This window comes from Dermacentor variabilis, chromosome 1 (genome assembly GCF_050947875.1).
Source record: "Dermacentor variabilis isolate Ectoservices chromosome 1, ASM5094787v1, whole genome shotgun sequence".
Lineage (NCBI taxonomy): Eukaryota > Metazoa > Arthropoda > Arachnida > Ixodida > Ixodidae > Dermacentor > Dermacentor variabilis.
In genome coordinates, this window is record NC_134568.1 from 276,195,124 (window position 1) to 276,219,617 (window position 24,494).

A 24,494-nucleotide genomic window follows, 5' to 3' on the forward strand; every position below is an offset into this window, starting at 1 on the left:
ATAACACTTAATTTTTAGCCTGTAAAGGGTTGTGTGCGAATGGGGGCAGCCAATTCTAGTATGAGAATAAAGAAATATTTGTTCTCGCATTAATGAAACCAGTCAAAATATAATCTCGCAAATCTGGAAATGAATGCACGAAGAACCTTGCTGATTGTTACATTAGTGTCCCGAACAAGATCTTTTGATGTTTATAATTCCTAGTTTAATTCACTTTCCTATATTAACTGGGCTCTGACCTAGAATACTAAGTGTAGGAGACTAACCCAGGCCTGGAAGCCAATATTTAAATCTGAAATAGACATTCATTCCCCGACCACATGGCACTGCTACGTCATCAGAAGAAGCATGCATCCATGGACATATAGTCTGTAAAATTATTTTTACATGATCTGTAGCGTTACTCTTGCACTAACAAATTCTGAAAATTAGGAAATACATCTGCTATTTAAAGCACTGTTGCAAACCCGTGTGTTTGAGAAATGCAATACTCAAAAGGTGTAATACAACCAATGTGTGCATGAAACCTATGCAGCTGCCTTTGACATTCGTCAGTGTGGCAAATAAGCACTGAGAAATGCCAAGGGTATCATAGCTTTCATGTTTCAAACCTTGTATGCGAGTACCAGTATCTTTGCAGTGAAAGGAAGTCACATTATTACCAGACTCATGAGGGGAATTTATGTTTCTCTAGTTCAATATATTCTTTCTTGTGCTCCTATATCCTTGAGTTTTTCAAAAATAACGGGTGCTTGAAATAAGTACTCTATATTGCTCTCAAATTTATCCTGCACCAGAGCCTGTGTTATGTTACATTTCTTGAACACATTGCAGTGCTGTAGATTATCAAAGGAAGAAAAAATGCAGTAAGTTCGCATTTTAGCCTTCTGTACAACAAGAATTAAGAACCTATCAATTACATCCACAAGTACAAAAGAACTACGAGAAACGGGGCTTAAAGGCAGGTATACATTAGAATAGCAGGAGCTGATGGTGAGAATTCTAAGAGAAAGGAACTATTAAAAACTAGATACTAAAGACACATATGAATTATAATTACAGAAATATTTGCAAAGAATTTGAAGAGACAAATAGAATGTCTGTTCAAATCACTCCACCCCAACACTCATCCATGGTTCGATAAGTGATCACAGTCGGTGATGCTGTTTGGATAGATGAAAGTGAGGCACAGCTGTCAAATAGGTAGCACATGTAGAGGGGTCACCAAAGGTTGCACGCTGGTTGCACAGCAGGTTGCCTTATCTCCGGACTCCCTCGACCCTGATGCGTTGAACCTGGTTATACGTCGTTTGCACGAGGCCTGGCCCGAGTGTGCGGCATGGCTTGGGTAAAATTTCGAGGCAACCTGAAAAACACAGATCCATATATTTAGCACCAAAATATTCTGTACCATAGGGCAAATCTGAAGTTTACCCTCTGCACATAGCAGATGATGAAAACAGACACAAGTCACCAGACTCAAGGTATATAAATGTGCAAAAGTGGAAATGAATGCAAAGAGCTGCTTATAGGACGGAATCCTTCATTTTGTCTTTTGTGGATCAATAATAGTATATTAACATAAAGTGTACATGACCCTCCCTATTTGTGTAGGTAGGCTATTCCATGCCAGCTGTTCCAACCTGGCACACGACCACTTGGAATTTTATTTTGAACACTGAGGGCCCTTCAATATAGAACAAATCTCAATTTCACGCAATACTTAAAGCAAAAAAAAATATTTACTGGCATAAACATTATGTCAAATTTTGTGTAACGCACCAAAGAATGCATCATAAAATGGCATAGCCAAAAATATGGTTCCTTCATTAAGAGGGCCGAATCTTTAACGACAATGAAGAGAGGCCTTACACCAAAAACTTAACTGCTTATTAGCCACGGCTCAGTTTATTATGGCTGATTAAAAATGGACAAAATGGCTTATTAACTTTATTTTCACAGAAGTGACCTACAGCAAAAGCTGCAAATTTATGCAATCTATGTGTTTAGGACTTGTCCTGTGTGCAAGAATGGTATCAGAAAGATACATTATGCAGCAGTGCAGAGAGAGGAGGATGAACTTGGAAAAGAAGTCAGTTTTGGCGTACGTTTATCGGCCTACTTACCATTGAGGCAGCCCTAGTAAATTTATGCCAAATACCATTTATGAGAGTACATTGTATTGTTTTTAAATTGGTAAAGCTTTATCAAAGTAGTTTTTGTGTTAAGCAAGAAAAAAATTGTACAAGTGGTCTCTTGTAGTTTCAAAATTTGCATCGCATTTCGCCTAATACACATAGCCTCTTGGCGGCTAAGACAAAATGCATGGACTTGAGCATCCCTGCACGGATAGCAGGAAGTCTAAACTGCTTCGAAGTTACTTCTGTTATTGCTGAGTGACTACAAGCCATTTCACTCAAAAAGACGCTGCTTAATTACAGGTATTTACCTGAATTTTTCTGTCGGCTGTCAGCCTGCTGGCATCATCACTAAGGCTGCCAACTCCCTAGTGGACATAGTCGGGACATGGTGGCGGCAGGATGCAGTAACAGAAGCCGCCAAAGGCTCCCAACTACCTAGTGGACGTAGTCAGGACAGGGTGGTGGCAGGACGCAGGGGTAGGAGCCGCCAGAGTGCACCTGCAACAAATTTGCACAAATGTTCTTAGTCCTACCATGTCACGATTTACAATAAAAATTGAGCTGTCTGTGTAACATGGCTACCAATACAAATAAAGATAAACAGTTAGGTCCTACGACACAACTAGAAGCCCGACAAAAAAGAAACAGTACTTATGTTTATGAAAATCCAAACAATGAAACAAAAAATGTGTAACTGGTTAGTGCATGGAAGCTCGGTTTAAACCTGAGCTCATACCATCAAGTGACCTGCTAGTCAACTGTAAGCCTGCCACCTTAAAATGTCATTGTAAATTCTTTTACATGCATTATGTTAAGCTGCATTAATACAAGTTCAAAATCTTTTAATATAAGAAAATCACCAAGGTAATTCAATTAACGAATTCCAGTGGTCGTTAATGCAACAAAGTGCAAGCTCGGAATGAAGCTGGCCAAACTGGGCAGTGAAAAATGACAATGTGGTTCTCTACATCTTGTTTTCCTGGCTTTCGCTCCAGCACTGGAATATACAAGAATTCTGACATTCCTGATATTTCACCCTGCTAATTTTTATGCCATAATGCATAATACTTCAGCAAGAGCAATGATGCTTTCTTTTAAATAGTGATAGAACAAGAAAATTCATTGGAGCCAACGTTTTGAGAAGAAAAATCTCCTTCTCTGTCGAAATATTGGCTCCAGAGATTCTTGTTCAACGGCTCTTCATCAGTTCACGTCTCTGTCTTCCTGTGTACCTCTGTACTTTCAATGTGATGTCAATGAAACTGTAATAACGGATCATTAGTAAATGTAGCTGATGAGGAACTTGGGCTTGTTGGTAGATAACAACAGAGTAACTGCGCAACGTAGAGATACGGACAAAGGAGGTTTGTGTGTGTTGTCACCTCCAGCCATGTCTCCCCTTTGGGCGATTACTCTGTCTAAATGTAAAACTGTTACCCTTTGCACAATAATAGTAAAATGCATCAAGACAGGAAAGTGGACACAAAAATTACAACAAATGGCATCATATGCTAATGAGATATGCAAAAGTGCCTGCTACGATCTGTCTCACCCATAACGTGCTGGATAAGATGGCGTCTTCTTCTAGATGTTGCCATTTCTTGAATACCTAAAGTAAAGTAAATTTCAAAATTACAAAAATACACAGAACAACAGCAGTAGCAGAAGAGACAACGCATTGTTTAGTAAAAGAAAGTAAACTAATCTCTGATACACCGCAGACGAAATTTCCTTTATTAAATTAGTAGAAAAATACACCACACCTTATCTCATTCAATGCTGTGAGCGTTTCTTGGTACAAGAAAAAAAGGTATTTCTGCATGAAAACAGTAAAATAATCATAGCCTTCTAATTTTACAAAATACGCTACAGCGCCTAAGCCAACTACGGCTGTATATACCTAAAATTGTTATATGCACATTGCAATAGCCAAGACAGGATACATTTGGGTTCATATGCAGCTCACCGGGAGATACAACTTTGCAATCAACTCATTTCTGCTCGCCAAATATCTGCACTAACATAAGACTACAAATAAAAAGACCCTCTTTTTCATAAAACACCGGACTCAAAATAGAAAATCCAGTAGCAATATTACAATTTCACCACATAACACAGCCAGGTTTTGTAAGCCTAGTAGGATTTACTATATAAATGTTGCAGCATATTCATGCTTTCAAATATTTACAACCGTGAAAATAAAGATTAAGTAAAAATAATACATTATATATAGGCTTAGATTGTGAGCTAATGTGTTTTCTACTTACAGCCAAATGCACAAAAAATTTGTTCTCTTTCAGCGCTTTTAAAGCGCTGTGTCTGTTCGCTTGTGCATGCAGCCGCTTTACCGCTCTTAAAATTTCTGTGCTGCCACATCGCCTGACACTGCCGTACAGCGTTGTAGCGCTTTTATTATTCGCGGTAATATGCCTAAAGCGCTAGTAAATCTTCAGAATACACAAGCTGCCTTTTCGACTACCTGTCTTCGCCATGCGAAAGTCACACTGGCGCTAGTATTGTATCTACACTTCAAGTTACGCAGTACTTGATATTCTACGTATTTTTCGATGCGACAGGCCACTCGTCACTAGGGTCCTTAAGAACGGTGTTTCTCCTGGCAGTACAGCTTTGCAATAATTTCAGATGCTCTCCTGAGGCTTTCCGTCGGTCACTAGTATTTTCGCATACATACGCGCACGCATGCCTAAGAAACGTCTGTGAACTGCCAAGAGAAACGTGGCGCAAAATGTAGCCATACCGGAAGGGCCGAGTACGCGCCGTTTGTAAACTCGGAACAAAAGCTGATATGCTTACCTGAGACGTTAAGAGAAATATGGCACAGGTCACTCCCCGCTGGTAGTCGTTCGTATGCATCTGGTCGTCTCTGTCCGTTGCGATCTCCCATATCACAATAAAAGATGCTGTGCAAACCGCAGCACTTCGGGCGCTTGTGACGGTCCGGCGAGCTGCACTTGCGCGATGTCGGCAAAGACGAAATCGGCGACACGCTGCTGCTGGCGGCGGTCCCCCTCGTCGCAATCACACAGCACGGACAGAAGCTCCCACCGTAACTTGCCGCAACGCCTGGTTGCAGTCGCCCCTAACGTAGCGATTTCAGAACTACTCAACGACAACGTACTCGCGCGTGATGCGGCGCAACTTAAAAATGGCGTCATGCTATTGACGGCTTCAGCTTTGGATCATTTTGCGTCTGCACAACTGGGCAAAACAGTTGCGCTAGTTTCGGTTTTGTTTCCTTGCGTTGAAATAAAAACTGTTTTGCTCACTGATAAATTTTACGTTACTTAAGTAATGTTCACGAATGAAACAGCCATGAATTTAACACGCGTCTTGAAATACCCGCTACGTTCACTTGGCAGAAGCAAAATTTGCTCGTCCGAGTGTGGTTGTGTTTGAAATATCTATCGCTGGGCTGTCGGAGCGTGCTCGAAGTGTGAAGACGCGGCGTAATTGTCCTTAATTTGCTTAGCTATAACGGTGCGGCTGCCCTTGATTTCTGTCGAGTGCAGTTTGCTCTGATGTAAAGTAGAACTACAAAGCCACCCATGTTACTGAATGATCTAGTGCACCTGAAGCTGCCAGAACTCCGGTATTTCCTCCACAAGTTCTTGCGACTGTGTGCCGCGATCACCAAATGCGAGCGTAGTCATTTGGCGGATATTTAGCAACACATTTTCTAGAACTATCGTTCACCGCTATATCACGACATGGAGAAGCAGCGGGGTTGGTCCTTAGTGAAATTTTCTATTTATTGCGAATTTTGCGATAGCAATTATATGGACACAACCGTCGAAATATATCTGTCGGTGTTGCCGTGACCTTACGCATAAAGTCAAGTGCGATAAGATCCTATCCTGCGCCGTTAGCTGTGCGCGTTAAAAGAAGTGTACGAGGGCGAGCCGAGATGTATAGTGTCTGGATGGGTGCCCCAAGTATCTATAGGTGGTCACGTGATAAAAAGCGCGCAAGCCGGGGAAAGGAGGCGCTTATTTAGCACGCTTCTCCTCTGGCCGTTGCTCTAGCCCGGTCTGGCGCCACTCTCGCTCTGTCTTGGAGATAATTTGCGATAGGTGCGAAGCGGCGAGGGGAGGGGGGGGGAGAGGGGAAGGGCGCTTTTATTGCGCCATTTCAAGTTTCGGAGGCGCTTCGAAGGATGAGGGAGCAGCAGTGTTCTGTCCGCTCTGTTCGCGCCCTTCATCCCGCCGAGGCTGTGACAGCGAGTGTTCGCGGTCATTGAGTGAAATCTGTTCATGTTTGCACGTGCGCGTGTGACCCCGTGCTTGCTAATTTACGGATTAAGCGATTGTTTACTGCAGTTTATTCAGGCGATGAAACTACGAACCTTGGTTCGTGCAGTTGTTCGTGCAGTGGTTCATGCAGCATTGGGGGGAAACTGCTACATTTTTCTTTTTAAATTTCTAGGGGGTTCAAAAGCAGTGCTGCGTACGTTAATGTTTGTTTCTGGTCGCGGAACACAACGCACTCCGGTAGCCCAGTGGCTTTGGTGTTGCGCTGCTGAGCTCGAGGTGACGGGAACAATCACACCCGCAGCAGTCGCGTTCCAATGGGGGCAGAATGCGAAAACGCGCGTATATTGTGCATTCCGTGCGCGTTAAATAACCCGAGCTGCTGAAAATAAATCTGCAGTTTTCCATTACCGTGCGCCTCATAACAAGATCTTGATTTTGGAACCTAAATCCTCAAAATTTAACTTTACGTAGTGCCATTACATTTACAATCGACAGTGTTGAGTGCGCCTATACTGAACTTGTTATCTCGTTGCTGTGCTCTCTGTAGTAGCCAATGCTATATTTTTTAGATTTACTTATGGTCAGAATCCAGTTTGACAAATCTGGGTATTCCTTAGCATAGGATGCCAGCGTGCGAGATATTAACAAACATGTTCAAGGAAAATCGATATTTAGAGTTCGATGTAATTGCAGAACATGACAAGCTTGACGAAAGAATGATACACCGCATTACAACCAGGACAGGAAACCGAGGGCCTGCCTAAAACATAAGACGTTATCCGGTATTTATTCTCCTGCATTTTAATCTTTCTCTCGCCAGACTCATCTCGAATATCAGAGGAGTCGCGACGACGAATCTTGCACGACGACTCTTCGCGTCCTATTAAGAGTCAAACGACCCACACACAAATGTTGACTCTTGTTTTGTGACTCTACCCGCGCGAAAATGGGTCTTCGTAAGAAAAAAGAGAGTCAAGTTGCCGTGACTCACTTTTTACTCTCTTTTTTCTTAGAGTGTAGAGTCTGGTGTACCTCAGGGCACGGTACTAGGACCACTCTTATTTCTCGTATTTATTAATGATATGCCTAATGACATCACTGTACCGTTGCGCTTGTTTGCGGACGACTGCGTCATTTACAACAAAATTCAATCGAGACAAGACCAAGAAGAACTTAACTCAAATCTACAAAAAATTAAAAAATGGTGCGACGATCGGCAAATGGTCATAAACCCTCAAAAATCAGTGTCTATGTCTATTTCACGTAAAAAGTGTACCCTTAGTTACTCGTACTACATTGATGACAACAAACTCGAGAACGTTGAAAAACACAAATACTTCGGTTTAACGTTTACACCAGATTTACGCTGGAATACACACACAGAAAATGTGTGCATCAAATCGCTTAGAGCCCTATGGTCTTTGAGGCGGAACCTCAATCGGGCAACCCCTGAAATTAAATGTCTTGCTTACAAAACTCTAGTTAGACCAATTATTGAATATTCTAAAATAGTTTGGGACCCACACACCTTAACTAACTGTTCTAAACTTGACCGAATACAGAGGCTAGCCGCCAGGTTTATATTTAATAAATATCGTCGCATCCATTCTCCAACAGAGTTATGTCAATTAGCTGATCTAGCACCACTTGAGCTCAGAACTAAATACGACAGATTAAAATTCCTCTTCGAAGTTATTCACAATCAAGTAGACATTAAACCAGATGATTATTTTGAGCTTCCTATGAACGCGTCAACGAGGCATCGTCATAGTATGCACATTCCTCCTCCACTCGCCCGCAATGATTTTTTCAAGTTCAGTTTCTTTCCTAGGGCGATAAGAGACTGGAATTTGTTACCCGACACTCTTGTAACCTCGATGTCCTTAACTACTTTTTGGAAAGTCTTAAAAGCACCATTTTTTGTAATAACGCATAGTGAATTACCCAATATGTATACATTTACTTTTACATGTATGACTCCTATTGTGTCTATGACGTTGCGGTGCCAAATTGTGAACGGTTCTTTATTACTTTCCCTTGTATGTTGTAGTTCATACTTTTCGATTTTAAGACAAGCTTTGTGAGCCAAAGCTTGTAGCTCGGTTGCATTCTATGTATCTTTTCGTTGTTTTTATTCTCCATTCCAGTAATAGCCCGATGAGGATTGACAGTATCAATGAATGAATGATATGAATGAATGAATGATATGAGCTTTCTCCTCGCTCCTCATCGCTTCTTATTCAACGCAAACGGTATTTTCTAGGTAAATATCTCTCAAAAGCTGTAGACGATCGTCGCCTAAGCCTTTTCATTCCAGAATATCCCACAAAATGTTGCGGTCTACGTTGTCATATAGGCTCCTGTAATGTCTAAAAAGGCCACATACTACGGTCTGCTTTCTACTTTTGATATTTCGATACACTGAGTAAGAACAAACAAGTAATCATCCAAACGCCTACCTATTCTGAATCCATTCTGAAGCTCTCCAAAAATGCCATTATTCTCTGCCCATGCTTGAAGCTTTAATTTGATTGCCTGCATTGCTAAAGCCTGTATATTACCGATGTAATGGTCAACGGTCTATACGAGTGAATTCTGTCTTTCTCTCCCTTACCTTTATAAATTAAATTCATTCTACTTTGTCGCCAACTGTCTGGTATTCGCCTATCTTTTAAAGTTTTTTCCACTGCTTTCACCAGAGCTTCCTTACTTTTTGGTCCTAGTTCATTAATCAGCCTAACGGAAACCTCGTCTAGCCCTGTGGCTGTGCGCTTAGGAATTTTCTATTCCGTTTTCTTTCAGTTGAAATTTGTCAGCACCAGCTCCTTTTCCAGTTGGGTCTCTTTCATGCTCTTTTTTTCTCCAAATACATCCTCGTCATTGCCTTGGAAAGATTCGGCTGTTACTTTTCGGATGTAATTTATTGCAGCTTCTCCTTCCAGTCTGTTTTCATCTTCGTCTAGGATATGTTGTTGACTTCCTGCCGAATAATTTTATGTGGTTCCAAAATATTCTAGGTGCGGCCTTCTTTTTCTCACGTATTTCTGACAACCAACGTTCACTTTCACCTTTTAATTTTGCTTGCACCATTATTTGAACTATAGACTTTTTCTCCCAGTATGTTTCCCATTTACTGGTTACTTCATCCTGCGGCAACTGCGTCTTTGCCTGCCTGTGCTCTCGAGATGCTTTCTGTCGTTCGGCGATCGCTTCTCGTACCTCCTTGTTCCACCAGCTTTTCGGTTTTTTTCCTTTCCAACGAACATGTTGTTTCTCTTTCCGTATTTCTGTCGTTATTACACTTAGAAGCTCACCATATTCCCACTCTTTACTTCCATTTGCCAATTTCTTCCTCGACTCTAGTGACTATATTTGCTATTTGTTCAGCGTTCAAATTTGGACTGGCCATTGTGCTTTCCTTGCTCTCTTTCCCAACTACATATCCCATTTTCAAAATGATGCGTTTATGGTCACTCCCTATGCTGCTAAACCCTTCCTCATCGATGACCATTTCTCTCAACTTATCATGAATTCGTTCTGTCATAAGACAGTAATCAATGGTCGATTGCCGGTTTCCCACCGAATCTTGAATCTTGAAGGTCCGTACGCCACCTGGTGTAAAAGCTATGAACTAAAGGCGATGTCCGGAATTGCTGGGGTTGTTTAGCGAAATGTGCAGATTGGCGCAACATTCGCATCGCTGTAACAGTTGTACAAGTCAATTCAGGATGGCTAAGAACGTGGAGTTACAGGAGAACCGTCATTTGCTGCACGAACTGCCCGCGCTGTATGAACATATATATCCGCCGAGATACCGACCGACCCTAGCAGCACCCATGCCAAACCCGGGAAGGTAGGCAAAGAAAGCTTCGCTCAAAAAAAAAAAAAAAAAATCGTACAGACCTTTGTCACCGTAAATCCATTGGATGCAATAGCCCCTCATTTTCATCCCACGTTCATTTATAAGAACAGATTCCACCCCTCCTCCTTCCACATGCAGAAAGGAGCGGCCGTTGCGTCAGCTTTTGTGAGACGGCGCGCGATCATGTCGTCCTGTAGGGTACCCCGATGTACTCGCCCGCATGAACAGCCGTGACAGCTGTTCATGCAGCGTACCGAAATAGCGCAGGAACCATCGAGTATCTTTTTTGTGATAGCAATTATATGGACACTTCGGGCGCATTTCCGCCGCCGACGTTATCCATTATGCTCCGTATAAAATCAAAGTCTTTATACATCGCGGCCACTCGCCGTATGCTGTGGATGCGAGTGAAAGCGTGCCGAGAAGGATGGTGGCTGGATTCGCGAAAGCAAGGGCGGAAAGGCGGGGAAGAAGTGCGCGCGAAAGTGCGCCGTCTTCCATCGCGCGCAAGGCAGCAAGCAGGGGAGCGTTTTACTCCGGCGGCGGGCCCTATCTTGAAAGCGACCTGCGGTGGGTACAATATGTGGGCACGCCAAGGGCTGACGGCTTCGTGTGCTCCATGTTCTCGCCGCTTAGTTCGCGTTGAAGCGAGAGGCAGCACGCTGCTGCTGCCCCTCTTCACGCCAGCGCTTTGACAGCGAGTGTTCGCGGACATCGAGTGAGATGTGCTCATGTTTGCCTGTGCGCGCTTGACCCAATGCTTGTCAAATTAGAAAGCGAATCTTTACAAGTTTATACCGCTGATAAAACTACTATCCTTACTTCGTATTGTCTAATAAATTGCTATCGCAATAGATGGGAACTGTGACATTTTTTTATTAGCATGCCGTAGTATCCATCCGTAGGTAAAGGCGGCCGTATAAATACTCTGCCCAACACCCCGGGCTTTGAAGATAGTTATGCGAAAAGGTGAATAAATCTGTGGTGGAGAATAATATAAGACGGCTGGATGGACGGTAGCGTATATCTACAGATTCCACAGCTGCCTTGATTCTCCACAGGAAAAATAGAAAGATAACTATAAAGAAATGAGTTAGGCAAGGAGACGCAATCTCTATAATGCTATTCACTGTATGCTTGGAAGAAGTATTCAAGCTAATAAACTGGGAAGGCTTAGCAGTGAGTATCAATGGCGAGTATCTCGGCAACCTTCTGTTTGCAGATGTCATATTGTCCTGTTCACGAGTTCCTGGGCACGAGTTGCAACAAATGAGTGAGGACCTTAACAGAGGGAGCGTAACAGTAGGGTTGAAGATTAATGTGCAGAAGACAAAGAATATGATCAACAGGCTGCAAGGGAACAAGAGTTCAGGATCGCCAGTCAGCCTCTAGAGTCTGTAAAGGAGTATGTTTACCTACGTCAATTACTAACAGGGGACCCTGATCATGAGAAGGAAATTTACAGAAGAATAAAAATGGGTTAGATTGCATACGGCAGACACTGTCAGATCCTAACTGGAAGCTTACCACTATCAAGGTGTACAATCAATGCATTCTACCGGTACTAACATTTGGGGCAGGAACTGGGAGGTTGACAAAGAAGCTCGAGAGCAAGTTAAGAACCGCGCAAAGAGCAATGCAACGAAAATTGTTAGGTGTAACGTTAAGAGACAGGAAGATAGCGGTGTGGATGAGAGAGCAAACGGGAATAGCCAATATTCTAACTGACATTAAGAGAGAGAAAAAAATAGAGCTGGGCAGGCCATGTAATGCGTAGGATATGGACCGGTGAACCGTTAGAGTAAAAGAATGGGTGCCAAGAGAAGGGAAGCGCAGTCGAGGACAGCAGAGAACTAGGTAGAGCGATGAAATAAGGAAATTCTCAGGCGCAAAATACTTAAATTTTTTATCCTTACAAACAGTGTTTGTCCTTGTTAAACCGCTAAAAATGTGTTTTCTGTGGTAATCGTATTAAGTCTGACGGCGGCTACATGTCCGATACAACGTTACTCCGTACTTTGCAGAGTTTCTGTGCGCCAGACTAGAATGCCCTAGCCATGCTCGAAGAGGCAGGAGTGGCAGAGGATAGAGCCACAGAAGAGGAGCGTTCGCCAGTGCGGTAGTGGTGCCTCTCCTCCTCGCCCGCGGTCGAGTACATCGGGGTACCCTACAGGGCGACGTGACCGCGCGCCGTCTCGCAAAAGCTGACGCTACGGCCGCTCCTGAGGAAGGAGGAGGGGTGGAATCTATTCTCATAAATGAATGTGTGATGAAAATGAGGGGTTGCTATTGCATCCAATGGCTTTACAGTGACAAAAGTCTGTATGTCTTTTTTTTTTTTTTTTTTTTTTTAAGCGGAGCTTTCTTTGCCTACCTTCCCGGGTTTGGCATGGGTGCTGCTAGGGTCGGTCGGTATCTCGGTGGATATATTACGAAGCTTATATGTGCGCTGAATGCAAGCTTTAGTAGACGGGCTCACATAACCTTGGTATGCTGACGGACAAAATAGTGCCAGTAATTCTTTGTTGAAGTTACCGTAAGCAAAACACGAGATTTGAAGAAAGGGACAACACGAAGCGGTACTGACAACTGATGATTTAATGAACACCAAGCTTATACAGATCAGACACACGTGTGCTCCCGAGAAGCAACGTAAAAACCAATAAGAAGAAACACAGAGCGAGCTTAAACAGAGGTGCGATACAAATACCAAAAAAAAAAAAAACGCTGACAGGCTACTGAGGCACCGAACACGCGTGTATCACATGGAAAGAAACAAAAATTCTTTCTGAGAAACCGCAACCAACGGCGAGCTAACGCAATCACCATCCACCACCACCACCATCCTTAAAGCGTCGCATAGCCACTGCCTCCACAATCTTTTTCCAGCTGGCCATTCTTTCTGTCGATAATGTCAGTCTTTGGAAGCAAAGGAGAGCAACCCAAGTAACTATGGCAATCAATAGCCAAGACTGAGATTATCGGCAGAAAAAATGGTTAGCTGGAAAGAACGATTGTAGAGGCAGTGGCAATGGGACGCTTTAAGAATAGTGATTGCGTTAGCTCGCCGTCAGTTGCGGTGTCTCAGAAATTTTGTTTCTTTCTATGTGGTACACACGTGTTCGGTGTCTCAGAGTCTGTCAGCGTTTTCTTAGTATTCGTATCGCACCCCTGTTAAAGTCGTTCTGTGTTTTTTATTGGTTTTTATCGATTTTTACGTTGCTTTTCGTGTGCACACGTGTGTCTCATTTATATAAGCTTGGCGTTCGTTTCATTAAATCATCAATCGTCAGTACCTCTTCGTGTTTTCCCTTTCTTCAAGTGTTGTGTTTCGCTTGCGTTAACTTCCCAAAATCATGAATCACCAACTGGCCTACACCCACACTCTGCTAAGTGCCAGTAAGCGCACCTCTGTTCTGCACAATAAATAAGAATAAGAATAATAAATTCCTAAAAACTGAACATATAGCATGTCGGCTTAGAGGTATTTCTAAAGCACACCGATCTCCTAATGGAATAGAGCATTGTATTCAACGGATTCTTTGATTTACTTGATTTTATTTGATTTAGACATTCAGTATTTGCCACTTTTGTACCCATTCTTGGCCAATCGTCCTGAATGGGCATGTGCCACTGTGACACAAGAGGTACCCAATCCCTAAGTATAGTAGATATATGTCGTACTTGTCTGTGCATACACCTGCCATCACCATTCTTTGCTCGAAAAGCATAATCATGAGCATAATACATCGCCTTTGTACTCGTCACCTACGTTACTATATATAACCATAACGTTGTTCGTGACATCGTTGCACAGACATCTCACACTGTGCATTCGCTCGATTTCGATTCGGTGTTTGCATTTCGGTGCGTTGCTTGTGAGCGGTGCAGTGCATAAACATAAAATTTCATACCATTAAAGTTGTGGACTTTGGGGTGGATAAACATAAACATTGCACGCTTCATATGTTAAGCACAATTGTACGCATTGCCGTTGGTTGTATAGGATTTAACATGCACCACTTGACTAAAGTTTCGCTTCACATAGATTCCAGCATATGCGTTGTATCTGCGTATTCTTTTTTTTTAATACATTACCATCTATGCATTGAATTAGGCCAATTCCTCGGATTTTCGTTGATTTATGCACGTCAGCTGCGCGGATTTTGGTACCGCTATAAATGCGCGAATTCTGTATCATCGGGTGAACACCGTGGTCAGGCGTGTTCGCGGTTCGCGTACTACATATGGTACTTCAATTTTATGCAACAAAGTGATATGTTAAATCACTTTCCTAAAGCGATTATTTGTCAATGTTGTTCTTCTTTTAATTCTATAGAAGTGTGTATACTTTGAAATTTCTATCGTTATGCTCGAGAAGAAAGGGGGTTAACCGAGGGACCCGATTTTTAATAATCATAAGAAGCCAAAAAACAATGACACCAAGGGAACCATAGGGGAAATTACTTGAACTTACTAATTGAATTAAAGAAATGATAAATTAGTGGAAATGTTCCAGCTGTGTTATAGATGCTGTTATAATTATTTTTTTTCACGTAATTTACACTGAAACGTAGCAATACAATTCGAAAGTACTGAATCTGGTTGCACCGAAGCACAGCAGTTTGTTTCCCCGAGGCACAGTGCACCCAAGGCGTAATTCGCAGCCATTTTCATTTTCGCGCGCACGGCGGGGGATTTTCCCGCGTCGCGCGAGCAAATTTCGAGAAATCAGAAAAAGGAAAGCTGCAGCGCCTGCAGCGCCGGTGTCGCCCCTAGCGACTTCTCCCGAAGCATTTCCCGGGCCTTCCCGGTCTCCCCCTCCCTTTCCTGCCTGCAACCAAGGCAACCAGGGTCACAGCCATGCGCGGTCATGTATCCGTGCGTGATCACATCTAAAGATACAGTGGCAAAATAGGGAAGATGCGACTGATGCTGGTGGGAGCTACCTACGAGTGCAAATGTTGGCTCTAGGCTTGGACTTTCTGTTTGAGTCGTTTTTTGCCCGGCAACTCAACTCTGAAGAGCACCGCGCACAAAGCTCTCCTCTTTGATCTCATCAATATGCTAAGGTGCCTCGGCAGGTTCTTCGTTTACGCCTAAAGCGGTAGCCTGTTGACTTAAACCTGGTGGCTAATATTTAGTTATGATTTGTTTCATAGCTATGTTGTGCAAGTTTTGCTGCGCATAGACGTGCGTCAAACACCTCTGCCGAGCGCTTGGCTGTAGCCTTGAAGCGCTTTGAGGGCTGCTATGAAGAGAGACATCCTGCAGACCCGCTGTGCTCACCTCTTGGGAGTATGCCAGGTTTGTAGTTTCTACACCAGCTCGCTCATTTTGGTAGCTAATAGCGTTACGAGGTCAAGCCGGATACCTTTAATCACGCCAAGAAACTGATTTTACTAGTGAGAGCAATTGTTTACGCTCTTAAGAGCCTAGTGTTTATAAGCGACAGTGTGTGAATGGTTTTTCACGTTTCAAAAACGTATTTCCCAATGTATTTGTGTTTACTCTTGGCGCCTGGTGTCCGCTGCGAAGCACGTACGATCGGTTTCTGTGTGAGCGTCTTTTACAAACATGCGAGGCCCGTCCCTCGGCTGATTTTGCGGGACGGCGCAGAGGAGCCGCATGATTCACTAATTGCGCTTGTGCCAACGTTTTCAGGTACTTGTTGACTGTGGTGTGAAGGCTACGAAAGGCGGTGAATGGAGCCGTCAAAATGGATGGAGTCTGCCTCTGCACCCGCTGCAGCTTGTGGCCTGGTTTTTTCTCGCATACTTCTTGGTCATGTATTTTGCTGTTCTCGTGCCCAGCTGTCCAACCGGAGGCTGGCAGATTGGTCTGTCACTTGTATCCTTTAAAAGTTAATTGTCCTGGTGCATTTAGAAGGGCCTTTAAATGCATAGAACATGTTTACATGAAAATGACTACATTCGTAATTGAATGTGCAATTTATGTACTCGTTACTAATGCATGTGGAGCTGCATGTTAATTGAATAGTATGCTGGTTTATTAATGTCCTTCCTTAACTATGATTAATTTCTCGCAATCAATGTACTGAAACATTGTTTTTTATTGGTATTCCTTGACATCTTTGCCAGGTGAATGCAGCTGTTGGCATTATTCATGTAGTGTCCCACATTTTGAGTGTTACCATCGACCCAGCAGATGCCAATGTGCGGGCTAAAAATATTAAAGGTCCACTTCCTCAGTTTGATCGAAGCAAGCATGCTCACGTGATTGAGAATCAGTTCTGCTACATCTGTGAAGTAAAAGTGTAAGTATTAGCTCCTCATTTTCATATGTGGTGATCACTATCAAACTTTCATGAAAGATGAACTTGCTGCCACTTTACTTTTGCTTGAGTAAACGGCGCTAAATGTTTAACTTGCTTCTTTTAATTTATTGCAAGCACAGTAGCATTAAATTATGAATAGCTTAAATGTTGGTCATGATGGCTTCCAGAATGTCATTATTTGCATTGTTTGATAGTGACAGTGACTTATTTACGCATTTCTGTTCAAATTCAACCTCGTTCTTACTTTTTAGCAGCAAACATGTTTTCTGCCAGCTTTATCATTATTTGCCTTTGTGGAAAAAAAAAAAGTAAAGATAGCTAGATGCATCAACATTACTTCTAAATGCATCACACTTTATTTTCTTGCTCCAGTAGCTAGCAGGTGGTTCATATGGCTGTGTCTAAACTACTTGTAACTGGAAAGACTCATACATAATGAGGTTTTGACACACAGCTGCAATAGAGAGCAAGAGCAGGCTGGAAATATGGTTTCAGTGCAATGTGCAGCTTGGCATGATGCCACTGCTATGCGTTCAACTGGCACTCTCTATTCTGCATGGTGTTGTGGTTTCAAACTCTTACTGTCTTAGTGCCACTGCACTGTACCTTTACTATAGCTGCAATACCTACACACTAGATGGTACCTTTATTTGTTGCTTCGGCATCGGGATAATTAGTTTTGCATATTGATTACCACTTTCTGGATGTACTAATGAAGTGATTGAGAGTAAAAACATGTGGCACCACATGTATTTTCAGTCACTGACCCTCCTTGATCACCATAGAAACATAAAGCTTAAGCATTTTGTTGCTATTCTATAGAATAGCAACAAAATGTTTCAGCCATGTGAGCTGAGCTAGTGAGTCCAACAGACCTGGGCCGCTATTCTATAGCGATGCCTTTTTTTTTTGTATGCTAATGCCTTTCGGTGATTTTCACGTTGCTGAGTGACCGCGTTCAGTGCTCTGCTTGGGGTAAAGTGTTGTTTGATCACTCACGAACATGAAACGCAGCGAAGGGCATTAGCATCATGAAAAAGCATCGCTACAATATCATGGCCCTAACTTCTGTTATGAGTCACGTGCAAGCTTGTTCATGTAGGTAAAATAAAGTGTGCCCCAACTTGTTATGCGTCTCAAATTTCTATACTGTGTTCTTTAGTTTTGCTAGTAATGCTCTCAAGTTGCTTATTGTTACTGTTATGAACACATCATTTTTCTTTTACTTGGAGATTGGGAGTGATTTTGGAAATGGTGTATTGTTAAGTTTGGTGGCTGTTATGATTTGCAGTTTTCAGCTAAACTCTTGTGTGTCTTTAAAATGATGTGATACGGCTGTGTTCAAATCTGTGCAATGCACACCTCAGTCTTCAAGACTGAAGATGCCTCTTAATTGTATATTATGTAGCATAGAACCTGTCAACTTTTAGCTATTTAAGATGTTCATATGCTTGTTGTTCATTTCATCATGCTGTATTTTTCATTAATTTACACTTTATTAAAAGTGCCATCAAGATAAGATACTCGTAGCATTTAAGTGTGCCTGCCCTGGGGCCCAAAAATTTTTTTTCATACTGGAGCACCACACCCCTAGAATGGTATCCCTTTCCTTCAGTAGCAGTAACGTTTTGTTGGTCTTTTATACATATTACATGGAATCGAAGAGTAGTGTACAGAATGAGGTCCCACGGGATAACGAAGTGGTACCTCTTATTAATAGCATTAAACTGGTACAGGTATATTAGTGCCATTCAAGCAATTGCCATCTTAAAACATTCATAGTAGTCATAAAGTAAGTAACCAGTAAGTGTAATGAAACAAAAAGTCACAGATAAATGTTTTATGAAAATGCATTACCTATGTTTTGTATATTATAATAACTCTTGAAAAATGAAAGGCGACACATTTTGTATGTACATCGAGTGAGTTCTATAGCTATAAACAGACAAACACAACATTCTGTCGCGCCTAATTGCTGTAAGTTATAGACATTAAATGTTATATTCTAAAGCAATTTTTTTTCTTATTTTCATTGATTAGGCCAATCTGACCAATAATGAACTATAGAGGGATTAGTGACTATATGAAAAATTATAGTGGCAAGATTATATATAATGTGATCCTTTATAGGTAATTCACATAATTCACATTTCTTTTTTTCGATACTGTAAAACTGATGAAAAACTTTAGTCATGCATACATGTAATAACAAGGAAATTCTGACTTTGTATTGAGAGTGCGAGCCACAGCTTGGAAAACTGGTGCTGTAGTTGGCGTGACATTGCGCAAAGGATCACATGGGCACAGCTGTCGGGTCAGCCACATCAGAAGTAGGGGAGCGGGCTGGGAATCAAAGGTTTTAGCAATGCCAGGGACGCCTTGGCCAAGCTGTGGTTTGCAGCTTACCTATTATATATAATGAGACAAAAAAAAATTCTAAAACAAAAAAAGATTGAATTGTCCCGAAGGGCTAACACATGTCCCCGTGGGCGGCGAATTCTCCAGCTGCAGAGCAAAGATATTTTCAAACAGCTCTGGAAGTGCTTGCGCAACAGTGTTTGCTTTTGTCCTGTGAAGTGCTCATGTACTGCAACCTGGAGATGTGTGGAAAAATATTCCAATTTATTACGGGACCATTGTGCCGGCATTGCCACTGTAGCAACGATTACAATGAATTTCATAACCACTGATATCCCTGTACTATGTCTTTCATTCCAATTTCTTTTTTTTTTTTTTTTGATACTGTAGAGTTAGTTGCCAGTCACATTTTCCTTATAACTACCTTCTTCACTCCTCCTTATATCAGGGAAAACCGATCAAAGCACTGTAGCAGTTGCAACAAGTGCATCAAGAGATTTGATCATCATTGCAAATGGCTGAACAACTGTGTTGGATCAAGAAACTACAAGTGGGTAAATTGTAGAAATACATGCTTCATAAAATTGCCCACACCTTTTAGTTCACTATTCTTATGCATGGTGCACTTTTTGTGTGAAGGATCTAGTGCATTGTAGCATTCTTTTTTTTTTTCACGTTCTGAATAGGAGGGCATGCTGTGGAAACAATAATGGTTTTGCATGATTTTCAACACATGCATGCATACATGCACGTGCACACACACACACACATGCACGCACGCACACACTATAACCCTTTCACTGCCACTCCCAAATAATGCGGACACACCCTCATACAGCCTCTGCCACTCTTGAGTATAACTCCTTTTTGTTTTTTCACAGCAACCCCTGCCTTTCCAAAAGCAAAAAATGCAAGAATTACCATAACTCATGAAAAAAATAACATAGGGTAGCTGGTGTGCCATATATAGTAGAACGCACAAACAATACACAAACAAACTTGCAAGTTAAATTTCTGACTGCAGGTGGAGCAAATGTCGCAGTGCTCTGTTGCTCTGCTTTGGCAGAGCAGCCCTGGCGAAGCAGTGTGACATCTGTACTTTCACAGAGGTTTCTGAACTGTTGATGAATCGTGAATTGGAAGAAACCGATGACAAAAGTGGCCACGCTGCCTGAGGAACACAAGTTATCCTAATAAAAATTATTGTCTTAATTTTTGTTTGAATTTTCAGATAAAAAAAAGTTATATGTTCAGCAACATATCACTGACAATAGCAATTGAATTTGTTACACTTTGGAAACGCTTGGGCAGTTTTGTCCAAAGGGTGAAGCATTCACAGTGTTAGCAAGGTTTAGGATTGCATTATAGCTCCTAGCTTGGTGTTCGGAGAGCACGCGGGGTTACATATTCGCGTGACACTGCATGCGCGGCTATTAGATGTCTCGCAATGCTTGCATGATGAGGAGTGCCACCGCCGACGTTGGAGGCGTCGCACTTTAATGGTGCACGAGATGAGGTTGAAGGAAATCAGCCAGCATTTGTAGCTTGAAGCATACTATCTGGCCCGCTTGGACCATATTGCGCACCTCAGTGTCATGTATGCATGCACGCAGCTGCTTAGCAAGAATGCTAGTGTTTATGCCCACGGCACTCATGCCAGCAGTTTGAGACAGAACACTTCCCTGACTCCGCTGCAAAGTTGATTGAGTGGAGAATAAGGGTGTTTCCACTTGGCTTCCTCATTTTTGCAGCCAAACGCACTGTGTGTCTCGCTTATCTGGAGATCTACTACCCTTCACAAGCGGGCCGCACATGCGCGTTGATACCGTGACAGCATGGCAGCGGCACCAACGGCAACGGCGTGAATTTGCCTCAAGCACCTGTTTTATTTCTATCGCAGTAAAGCACCCACCACCAAAAGGCTTAATACATCTAAAGCAGATTTGTTTAGTCAAACTTGAAAGGACTGAAAATTTGTTTATCTTATCAGTAGCTGGTGTCAACAGAAGTGATACAAAATCTTAAAAGCTGCTCTTCCTGGTGTACCGAAATATGCACAACAGAAAATAATAAATGAAACAGCTTAAAAAAAAAACAAAAAGCAGATGTAAAAAGAGACATATATAGGATTTGCATGATACAAAGTGCTTTTGTATGCACTCTTACTTAAGAACCCTGAACCACTTTTTATCAACGTCGATAAATGCATTTGAAATTAAATTAGACCATTTCAGAAATGCTTTGCCACGAAAAGTTCTTGAATGCGTTCAGCAGAAGGGGAATTATTGGCATTCAAATATACTGTTTGCGGTGCTTGCACTCCTTCTCCTATGATTCGCACTGCGAAAGCTACAGCAGAAGGGGGTGTGCCCACAAAGGTCCACCTACTGAATGTCACCGTGGCGTGCAGTTCAAATTCGATTTTGGATGTTCACGTAGAGGCCACTATTTCCGATTTTGGCACCTACGATGAGCCAAACGCGGTTGTCCTCGGAGAGCCGCAGTGCTCTCAGCCAGTGGACTCATCGCGGTATCTACGCTATGTAGCAGACCGCAGCTACATGCAACTGCAACATTCACTTTGTGCACGACAGGGCTAGAGTGGGTGCCTGCGCCCATATGCTCCTGTCTGGCTGTGCTACGTGGTGTGGACCGGTTTTGTCCTGCACTAGCTTGACAAACAGATAGTAGCCACATCCAGCTTGTGCATCTTGAAGTGCTGACAATAGCTTATTACAAAGCAAAGTCTGCCAATGCGTCTAACCAGGAGTGGCCAGGAGTGAGCGCACGCTGGCAAGCGTATGTGTGATCTTACCTACATGAGTCTCGTGTGGTTCAAGGCTAGTTGAGTAGTAGTTGAAATGAGCAAGCTCCAAGAGCTAGGACACCAATAAGCATGGTGGCCAAAGTTTAATTCCTATGCGGGCGGCTGCAGCCAAGCATGAACAGACAATAGCTGGCTTCTTCTGGAAGTGCCTAATTATTGAAATTTGAAAGCAAATCTTCGCTTACTTCAGCCTGTTCATTAAATTGTGTCAATAAATGTACGCAGTAACAGTAAGAAGAAGTGCACTGACCCAAACAAACTTCTTGATGAATGTCAATTATTGGCCAATAGCAGCCACATATGGGAATCTGCTAAATTACAAAATAAAGCATCCAGGAAAGAGTGAGGAGCAGGCTTCTGTTGAAAAGAGAGCATTTGAGAGAATGGTGACCTTGCACTCCGCTTGCGAGATCCATGCACTGTGCACTACTGCAAAATTTGGCTGAGATGTTCATAACAGCATTTTCTATCTTGGGACTGTGTTTTTTCACTAATCCCAAGGGGTGGTTCAGGGCCCCTTTAAGCAATTGAATAATTGATGCTTGTCAGTGCTGTGCAAACCTGTTTGCTCTCACAAAAGCTGCCATTTAACCTAGCTTGCTCATAAGTTCTTCAGTGACGTAATGCTGAAAAACTATGCACCAAAGAATTAGGGACATGTATCAGCTGCATCAGGAAGGGATACTCTACAATGGATCACATCCATGTCATTAATCAGGTTATCGAGAAATTCGCAAAGTGCAATAGGCCTCTCTATATGGCTTTCATAGATTACGAAAAGGCATTTGATTCAGTTGTTATACCAGCAGTCATAGAGGCATTACGTAATCAAGGAGTACAGAATGCTTACGTAAATACCTTGGGAAGTATCTACAGAGGTTCTGCAGCTACCTTAATTCTACACAAGAAAAGCAGGAAGATACCTATAAAGAAAGGGGTCATGCAGGGAGACGCAATCTCTCCTACGCTATTCACTATGTGCTTGGAAGAACTATTCAAGCTATTAAACTGGGAAGGCTTAGGAGTAAGGATTGACGGCGAATATCTCGGCAACCTTCGGTTTGCCGATGACATTGTTCTATTCAGCAACAATGCAGACCAGTTACAACAAATGATTGAGGACCTTAACAGAAGGAGTGTAAGAGTGGGGTTGAAGATTAATATGCAGAAGAACAAAGGTAATGATGAATAGCCGGGCAAAGGAACAAGAGTTCAGGATCACCAGTCAGCCTCTAGAGTCTGTGAAGGAGTATGTTTAACTAGGTCAATTAATCACAGGGAACCCTGATCATGAGAAGGAAATTCATAGAAGAATAAAAACGGGTTGGATCGCACACGGCACACATTCTCAGCTCCTGACCAGAAGCTCACCATTATCATTGAAAAGGAAGGTGTACAATCAGTGCATTTTACCGGTGCTGACATATGGGGCAGAGACTTGGAGACTAACAAAGAAACTTGAGAACAAGTTAAGGACCGTGCAAAGAGTGATGGAATGAAGAGTGCTAGGCATAACCTTGAGAGACAGAAAGAGAGCGGCTTGGATCAGAGAGCAAACAGGTATAGCTGATATTCTAATTGACATTAAGAGAAAAAAATGGCACTGGGCAGGTCATGTAATGTGCAGGTTAGATAACCGTTGGACCATTAGGGTTACAGAATGAGTACCAAGAGAAGGTAAACGCAGTCGAGGACGGCAGAAGACTAGGTGGAGCGATGAAATTAGGAAATTCGCGTGCACTAGTTACAATCGGTTGGCGCAGGACAGGGGTAATTGGAGATCACAGGGAGAGGCCTTCGTCCTGCAGTGGACATAAAGCAGGATGATAATGATGATGATGATGATCAGCTGCATTATGTGTGACCAACATTGGTTCTTATGATTTTTGGGTAATGTCCTCGCCATAATTATCAGCCTGTTGAGGCACCTCAAGGATGTCTTGGAATAATTGTTTCTATAGCATCAGGCCTGCAGGTTTCTATGTTTCTATGCTGACATAGCTGTCATCGTCATCATCATCAGCCTGGTTACGCCCACTGCAGGGCAAAGGCCTCTCCCATACTTCTCCAACTACCCCGGTCATGTACTAATTGTGGCCATGTTGTCCCTGCAAACTTCTTAATCTCATCCGCCCACCTAACTTTCTGCTGCTCCCTGCTATGCTTCCCTTCCCTTGGAATCCAGTCCATAACCCTTAATGACCGTCAGTTGTCTTCCCTCCTCATTACATGTCCTGCCCATGCCCATTTCTTTTTCTTGATTTGAAGTGGGCATGGGCTTATGTTTGGGTTTATGTACACAAAACACCATTTGCATCTCGTGTCACTAACGGATTTGCCTCCTTTAAGTTTGATCTGAGCCTTTTGCAGAACGGAGTAGCAGGCCATCATTGAGAGCTGCTGAAATTCTACTTACCTGATTTTAGTAGGGGTGTGCGAATAGTAGTTTTTGAGGCTGAATTGAATATGAATCGATTTGTACCAGAAGCTAATCGAATCACCTATAGAACATTTTTTTCAAATAGTTTGCGAATAATATACAGCCTTCTTACCAGCAGTATTAAACAATTTTCTCGTCATGGTATTGATGACACTAGAAATCCCCTGTCATTAACTGCAGGTAATTACACTGCACAAAATTTTAAAAGCACAAATGGAGCCGTAAGAATAACTAAATCTTTGTTTGCAAACTCGGCGCTTTTCTGATACGTGGTGGTGCATTACCACATCAAGTTCA

General features: G+C 42.5%; 1 protein-coding gene across 3 annotated transcripts in view; it reads left to right on the forward strand.

The window, feature by feature from the left end:
* LOC142565054 (palmitoyltransferase ZDHHC11-like) overlaps window positions 1–24,494 on the forward strand; it is a 122,033-nt gene that overhangs the window by 50,241 nt on the left and 47,298 nt on the right. The window contains exons 1-5 of one of the 3 annotated variants that reach the window (XM_075676231.1): window positions 14,841–15,346; window positions 15,437–15,581; window positions 15,939–16,124; window positions 16,376–16,551; window positions 19,379–19,480. In XM_075676231.1, the coding sequence (XP_075532346.1) occupies window positions 15,528–15,581; window positions 15,939–16,124; window positions 16,376–16,551; window positions 19,379–19,480 (518 nt within the window). In that variant the 5' untranslated portion in view covers window positions 14,841–15,346; window positions 15,437–15,527. Of the gene's footprint in view, window positions 1–14,840; window positions 15,582–15,938; window positions 16,125–16,375; window positions 16,552–19,378; window positions 19,481–24,494 lie in introns of those variants that run through there. The other 2 variants (XM_075676233.1, XM_075676232.1) reach the window with 2 other exon arrangements.